This window comes from Athene cunicularia, assembly GCF_003259725.1.
Source record: "Athene cunicularia isolate RWA chromosome Z unlocalized genomic scaffold, athCun1 chrZ_part2, whole genome shotgun sequence".
Classification (NCBI taxonomy): domain Eukaryota; kingdom Metazoa; phylum Chordata; class Aves; order Strigiformes; family Strigidae; genus Athene; species Athene cunicularia.
The window spans coordinates 8035747-8044086 of record NW_020799143.1 but is presented as its reverse complement, the minus strand read 5'-3'; the positions used below and the strand labels follow the sequence as shown (position 1 = coordinate 8044086).

At 40.8% G+C, this 8340-nt stretch overlaps 1 protein-coding gene across 1 annotated transcript in view; it reads right to left on the bottom strand.

The window, feature by feature from the left end:
• SPTLC1 (serine palmitoyltransferase long chain base subunit 1) overlaps positions 1–2181 on the bottom strand; it is a 40961-nt gene extending 38780 nt beyond the window's left edge. Inside the window, exons 1-2 of the mRNA XM_026866028.1 lie at positions 2161–2181; positions 12–231 (exon numbers count right to left, since the gene is read on the bottom strand). Coding sequence (XP_026721829.1) covers positions 12–231; positions 2161–2181 — 241 coding nt within the window. The remainder of the gene's footprint in view (positions 1–11; positions 232–2160) is intronic.
• Positions 2182–8340: the final 6159 nt, after the last annotated feature.

Genomic DNA, 8340 nt, shown 5'->3' with positions numbered 1-8340 from the left:
CTGCTTGGCACCGCCAGGGCTGGCGCCGGAGGGGGAGGCGTGGGCCTGGGCCGCGTCTCTGAAATCCTGTAAGGGTGGTTCGTAAAGAGCCGCCTTTTCGGGCAGCGTGGGTGGCCGTCCCGTGCTCCTGCGTGGGTAACTTGAGAGTTGCTGCTCCCCATCGTTGTCACAAACCGCTGCTTTCTCTGGCGGTCCCGAGCGGGGAGGAAGGCCCGACTGGGAGGAATGTGCCTTTCAATGTTAAATGACATTAGCTACAAATAGAACTAGCATAAGAGGATAAACTGGGGTGCATTTGTATTTACTTCCTCACTACATTTCAAGCCCGGTCCTGTTTGTTGAGCGTGCTGGTGTAATCTTGGTGTTGCTTTTTCCACACCCATAGGCTCCCACGGCCCCATGCTGTCCCAAGCTGGCACTGGCTGAGGGGCAGGGCCTGTGTTTCGGGACCTCGTCAACACACCTTACACTCTCTGCCTCTCTACCTATGACTAGTGACTTCCTTGCTGTAGGAAGCAGTTGTTCAGATACTTGGCTAATGACCAGCAAGAGCAAAACCACAGTATAGTGGAATGAGTACATTCAAATAGAAAGAGAAATTACAGCTTTAAGAGTCTGTCCAAAGTGAGCAGCCATTAACACGAACGTTGTTATGGAGAGACAAACCCCAGGAAGAAAAAGAGTAATGGTGAAGAACTTACACAGATGCACCTCAGTGTGGGGAGGTGATTGAGTCCTTGTGCACAGCTGCGCAGGACTTAAGCAACTACCTAAAAGGCAGGGGGAGCTGGAAAGGGTTTTGACTGGGAAGTGAGGTAGTGTTTGATGGAAAGAGAGTGAAGGACATTGCACTAAAGGAGATGTTTGGGAGCTGCTTCACTTGAAGGTTAACTGTGGAGGGCTTCTGATGGTCTTCTGGGAGAGCACCATGGAACTACACCTTGGGCTTCACTCACTAGTCTTCACTATGGATGGAGGGGAACCTGGGGCAGCAGTTGATTAAACAGGTGATAGTGAAAACCTTGGGTGCTGTGGCTAACTACAAGCAAACAGTATGTTACAGTCTTACAGTAGCAGATGGTTAAAAATCTGTGAACTGCACTTTCATGCTGACTGACATGCATAATAATCTCCTCACTAAGTTTCTGAACTTAATGATACACTTGCCAAATTCCAGTCTCTACATAGGAAAGAGAGAAGATGTGGTTTGAGGCTATCTGAAAAGTCAGGACAGAGACAATAATAGTCCCTTTCGGGTTTTAGCTGCATGAAGCTTATTGTTTGGTGTTAAGTACATCTGTGGACATTGCATCGTGCTGGAGAGGGGTCCTGGGCTCTCGGGAGATGGCTGCCACTACCAGCCTCAAAGAATGCATCTGGCATGCATCCCAGTCCCAAATTACCCCTAGATGAGGGGTCTTAGTGAGCTGCAAAGTAAATTACACTCCTGCTCTAAACATCAGATTCTGACTTTCAAAGTTTGACATATATGTGTATGATTGGGAGACTAAGAAACTGATTTTGTGAAACACTGGATGAATTGTTTCCAGTTTGAAATGCAGTGAAGTTAATAACGTACTAGCCAGTAAGTCTTCTGGCAGTGAATTCAGAGTTCCTGGTCTGGATTATCATAGGGCTGGGTCTCTCATAATAACGAGCCTATCCCTATTGTTCAGCAGTTTCATTGTTCCAACACAAGGCAACTGCTGCTAATTGCTTAAGGCTGCTGTACTTCTGACAGCAAAAAAGAGGAGGAGGTGAAGGGAAAAGTCATTTGCAATGGCAGTTTACTGCTGGGAAGCAAGGGGAGAGGGAAAACATCCTGAGGCTACCGCTGAACAAAAGCTATTGAGATAGCACCCTATGGAAATTCCTGCTCTGGAACTGCTGAATTTTGTTTTCCTCCCATATCCTCCAGTTTCACAGTATTCCTCTTATTTTGGACCTTCCTCACCAACCCACTAATTGCCCATGCTCTACTTTGAATTCCCAGTTCAATTCCACATGGTCAGCACTGGCATGCCAGTTATCTGCGGTTGTTCTCTGGTCACTCCAGAAGCATAAAACTGGGACTTGGTATGGCTATTGGGAATTTTATACTTCCTATATATCACAGAGGTAACCTCTGCCAGTTATCTTCAGTCCTCTTTGCTCTATTACCTGTTCCTCTGGCTTCTTCATTCTTACTCTGTTCACCATGAGACAGATAGTAGGAGCTGGAAGTGGAAGTGAGGGAATGATCTGCACACTCTCTCTGCACTCTTGGGTCTCACCCCCAGCTCCTTTCAGCCTGATACTTTATCAGCTAGGAAGGGGGGAGAATGGCAGTAGGAAGTGATGCATAACCACGTGAGGATGGTGGTGGTTTCTGCCATCCTACTGTGTTGGATGTTACATCATTCCTGTGTTGAAGATATGCACGTGGAGGAGAAGGTGGGAAGAGAAATTTGGGAACTGGTGGGAATAGGTTCTGAGAGTCATTCATTTCCCCCCTGCCTTCTCCAACCACACAGACAGAAGGAGGATGATGGCTGAGGAGATTAGGGACATGAGGGAGTCTTTATAACCATTCTCACACATTCTAGGTGGTGAAAGCTTAGCTTATATTATTGTGGTTTTAGTGCAAATTGTAACTTGTTGGCTCTGTGGCTATTCTCAAAAAATAATAAAAAAAATTAAATAAAGTGTTGAGAAAGCAATCCTGTACTGGCAAGGAGAAGAGCAGGATAGTACTAGTTAGTCTTTTTTTAGGTTTTGTTGTCTTGAAACCTGATGCTCAACCAAGATGATGCTGGCAGCAAACAGACAAGATGTCCAAAGTCAGTTGGAAGCTTGTTATTAAGCCCAAAAATTTTGTCCCAACTCCTAGTGAGAAGCAGGAAGATGTTGCAAGAATACTGCGCAAGTGCCAAGAACTTGAATATCAAGTTCTATAATTTGCCTGATGTGCAGAGGAGTAATTGTTCACAAGGCAAGCAGAGCACAGGTTAAATTTAGTGTTATCTCAAGCCATGCACCACTGTACTTTGGAAATGTGCTTAATCCTAATTGTATAGTGAATTAGCTCTGGATTAACTTCACCAGCAGAAACCTGTTTTAGACTTGTCTGGGAAACATCTGGAGATTTCAACCTTTGACACAAGCTTTGTGTAGCAGTAAGGGTAGCCACTGGTCAGAGCACTGGTGCATCCTGGCTATCCCAGATTACCATGGCACCCTGAACAACTGTAGCGACAAAGTGGCATAAAGTGGAAATGCCACAATGTTCTCCCAGCATGCAATGGGGACCAAATTTAACCTCAACTGTTTGGAGTTAATGACATCTGTAACTGAGTAAGAGTGGCCAGAGTCCTCTTTTTAAATGACATTCAGTCAAAGGTGGACCTTTGGAAAAAAAAGCTAACTTATCTCAGAGGTAGGCACAGCAGTCTGTGTCTTGCTTACACTTCTTTTCAGTGTCTGTTCCCTAGGTGGTTGTGGCAGCACTGGACTAAGCGTCCAAGTTTCCAATACATGGCAGAACCAAGTGTCTCAAAAATGGAGTTGACAACAGATAAGCCCAGTTCTGTGATGACTAAAGAAAACTTGAGTTAGAAACTTGTAAGAGCTGCACAGCCAGGCTGCTGGGACTGCTAACAGTACAGTGTTTAAAAGGGAAAGTTTGCCTTTTGGAGAGCCAGTTACCTATGTGTGGTGTGGCAATATCACTGTTGCAGACGTGAGGTTTTTTTATCCTGTGTAGTTAAATCCCACATATCTCTGATTCAAGACTTCAGACATATTCTGGTTGGGGATTTGCAGTCCAGAATGTTCTGCTGGGCTTGCCCATACTGCAGTTTGAAATAAATGGGTTGGTCACCTGTTTGTCTCCTTCACCTCAATAATGCAGCTGATTTCAGCTATTCACCTCTCATTTTAAAACCTTATTCCAAACAGCACACAATTTACGCCAAACCTTGTCATTTTAAATCTCATTTCTTTTAGAAACACAAGCACTGTATTAAATAGGACAGCTTGGAATTTATGTTCTTTTCTTCTTGTCCCAGTTTTGCTCACACTGAATTGACTAATTGCTGTTTCCCACAGCATATTTGTATTAGAAGCATGGCAGACACAATGGGCAGACTTGTACCCAAAGTCATTCTGATGGAGTTAAAGCAAGTTGACCACCATGACGTTGGGATCACTTCAGGAAGAGTGAAATTATTTATCCAGTCAAATAATGCAGTATATTGTGAAATACTATCAGCTCTTCACATGCAAATTGTTCAAACTGACTAGATTCAAATGTATATGCAGAGTGATATGTCATAAAGGTGTGTCTGCATCAGACTGACTTTTTCTAGGCTGAAAAGTAAGTTTTATATGCTATTTTTAAAAGTGGTCTAATGGGCTAATCTGACATGAATTTTAGGTACCACACATAACGTGCACCATATGCAAGCTGTGCCCTGCAAGATGAGAAAGAAGAACACAATTGGCATAAATTCTAGACATTGGTAAGGTGGCCAACACAAACTCATGGGGTTTGGCTCTGAAGGTTCACATTCCACATCTCCTTTAAATACTAACATGCAGGCCTCCTCCTTGAGAATGAAACTAGAAGAGAAGCAAAGGGATATTAACCCTGAGTCCATTCAACTAATTTGCCTGAAGATTTGAGCTCTGGTCTAAAACAAAATATCTAAGACACTTTCTTGTCAGCAGTGGTTTCCATACTTACTATTTTGTCTAGAAGCTTTAAAGGACTTCATCTTCTGATGCTCTTGACTAGGTAAAAGGCTGTCTCCTAATACAGCCCAAATAGCCCTTTAACCTCTGTGTGGTTACATGGAGGTCACACTGGTTTGTACAAACCCCTCTGCTTTTACAGTACTGTTATCCACTGTCAGTCTTACACAAAAATTGGGTCCCTAATGGTGCTTTTACAACAACAAACAGCAGAACCGTCATTTGCAGGTTATTCTGATGGCACAGAGCCTTAGACATTGCAGTACTGACAAGCATGAAAGTGTGATGTATGCAGACTTCATGTAGTTGCAACTAGATGCCTCAAAAAAGAATCCATTAAAAAAAGTAAATTATTACAAAGCTACCCATTTGAAGATGTAAGGGCATTAGTATGGGTTGAGTCCTAGGCAGAGGTGAGAATTTGATTGTTCTAGTCAAATATTGGAATCCTTTGAAGTAAGACAATTCAGTCTCTTTTTTGAAAATGGAGCAGTGTGTACTGTAGGTTTCATCTACCTGCAAAGAATAGGCAGATGAACAGGCAATTACACAGTCATGATGTTACAGGTAGGTGACTACATCCTATTTCATTTCAAAAGAGATCTTACACAGAGCCTGTGAAAGATTGTGTCCATATCAGAGAGAAGCTCTTTCCTGCACTGGACTCTGACTGTAAGTGTTCCCCAAAATTTTAGGTTTGGAGTGTGGTCCGGATGCAGCAAACCTTATGTGAATAGTGTGTACTGGATTTAAAGCTGCATTTTTAAGATTATGGCACTTTTGTTGTCTTGATACAAAGAAATTCAATAGATCTTCCAGCACCAGCCTTAATGAATTGGCTTTGGATCAAGAACCACAAATCCAGTTCTTAAATTTGAATACATGTTAAATCCATTCAGATAGCCGATTATATTTAAAGATTAACAACAGATTTATCCTCCTCATTCTTCCACAGTTCATTGCCAACAAATCTTTCAGATGAAAAGTAGAGAAGAACTATTCAACTTTTTCAGGCCTACAGTATCACAGAACTCAGATCAGAACTGGGATGAAGTTGTGCTCTGTGCAGTTGCTATTTTTGTTGGCCTTAGGAGGAATGGAATGATGGCAAATAGTTGCAGATTTTGGTTAAAGCAAAAGCTTTCATATCTTCATTGTGGGGAAAGCAAAAGCTTGATCATATCTTCATTGTGGTGCACATGGCTCAATTTCTGATAGTTTCTTACATCCATCTAACACTGTGGGGCATTAAACTATTTTAGTATCACATGCTATCTTAACATCCTCAGGCTCAATGTTTGCTTCAAGTTTTAAGCAAGCCGCAAATCTTCGAAAACCATTGCTGGGAGCTTTGAGAGCAAGTTGAGCTGTCTATGAGAACATTATCTTTGTTTTTCTCCTTAAGGACTGGGGTTCTTCACTGAGGTCTGCAGAATATTCAGTGCTTTCACAACTCCATTGTGCTGACTGTAGCAAGCATTGATTACTAATGCATTCTTTGACTCTGTGACACCTTCTACAAATGTTGGTGGGGCTTATTCTAATTGGGTTTTTCTACAGTTCAGCTCCTTTGCTGTTTAGGTTCTTCATTTTAATGGTGACAGTGTAGTCTGAAGCATGTGACTAAAACTAGCATACTTGAGTTTAGAAACAAGAGACTTCAGATGGTGTTATCAGAGTAGAGAGAAGTTTGAAAAGTAATGGTAACTTCAGCATTTTAATGCATGATTTTCACCATGGAGTTTGCTTTCTTAACGATGTATTTGTAATATTGCATGTAAAAGAAGCAACTAAATTTCAGCCAGAAAAATACAAAGTAGTCCTTTGCCAACTCATTGTTCTTGCCAATCTACTGAAGCACAGAAAGGCACTGTATTATTTGCAGATCCATGTAACACATATCAGAACACAAGCTGAAATTCTTTGTGGTTATAGGTAAAACGTGTGTGCATGTGTTGGCAGAGCTAGTCAAGTCTGACAGGCAACACCTTGCATATGTTTGCTGCCCAGAGAGTTGCAACATAACTGCTAAGAATTCAGAACAGATGTGGCTGAAAAGATTTTTGAATTGATAGAGCAATGTTCTTTCAAGTTCTGAAATTCTTACTTGACTTTTAAACTGTGTGATTTTACCTGAGTAATGCCTGAGAAAAAATATAGTTCCTTATTCAACTGCTGTTTCATGGCCAGTTAGTGGAATACAGGCTGTGTTCTCCATTGTTAAGCATCCATAGTCACCCCAGATGTTTCACAAAACTAAGTAATTGTAAGCAGTTGACATTTAAAAGATAAAATTAACCAGATAAAATAATGCCATGAAATAAAGTGACTGAGAGTGCCTTCACACACTTTTCCCACAAAAAGTAATTGTTTAAATGTATCTTTCAAAGGGACGTGAACCATAGGGTTGAACAGGGAATTGAGACAACACAGTCCTTGTTAGCGGGTGAATGTTGGTGGCTTTATAAGACAGATTCTGATTGTTCTGACACCTCTGCAGATCTAAGTGAAAGTCTGCTGGAATCAAAAAAAATAATAACTTGGGTTTTGAAGTTCAGAATTTCTCAGTGTACTATTTATCATAGTGAAACACTGTTTTTGTAGCTTCACTTCTGTAAGATATTTGCACTGGAAGACAAGTCAGACACTGGCAATTGTTTATGTCACACTAGCTGCAGCTAGTGTGCATTTTCAAGTGAAAGAACTGGCACAACTTAGCTTGTGCTCTGGCTGAATTTTCTCCTAATTACTCTTGATTAACCTTATAGATTTATCCCTTCTCTTGAAGGAAATGGCTGAAGTTTTGCAGCTATAATGGTAGGATATTGTAAACCTAAATTCCTACTCATGCCATTGTTTCACTTTAGAATTCATGTTAAAAATAGGATGGTCTATGTCTTACAACAGTCTTCTGAGAAATGCAGTGGACAGGAACTTGCCTAACTTGTGCCTTTTCAGTTTGGAAAACAAACAGTTTTTAGTTTTTAGTTGCTATTCCTTCTTTGTGATTTTTATTTCTGTACTCTGATTATTTTAAAAAGATGACACTGGTCTTAATTAACATGTAAGATTATAATGCAGCTTAAAATCAGTTGATATTTGCTTACGTATAGTAGTGAAATTGAATAACTCTCCAAAGATTCTGATTTATTTTTCTAGAAGGCAGGAAAGGACAAATATGTTCACTATCCAGGCAGTTATCAAATAGAGGAAAATGTAAGATGAGAGCTTATTTTCTCTGACTAGTATAAATAACAGAGAGAACTTATTGATGCATATGCAGACACTTGATTCTTTGGGGGAGGGGAAGAAATCTGGAAAAAAAGTCTGATAAATGTTTCATTCTTGAAAAAGATACTTTTTGCTAAATTTCTGTGCAAAGAAGCTGAATAACTTTATTAGCTCTGATGGTTGCTGTCAAAACCAGGAAACAAAGTAATCCCACCACTTTCTATCCTTTTAGTTTTGCTGTGTTTTTCAGTTATAATACATGTACTTTTTGTCAAAAAGATAAAATAATTGACAACATTTAGAGGTACTTCTAAGCAAATCTTAGTTCCTTCTGTACCTGCGAGGTAAAAAGTCTTGGTTTGATTACGTGCATTTTGT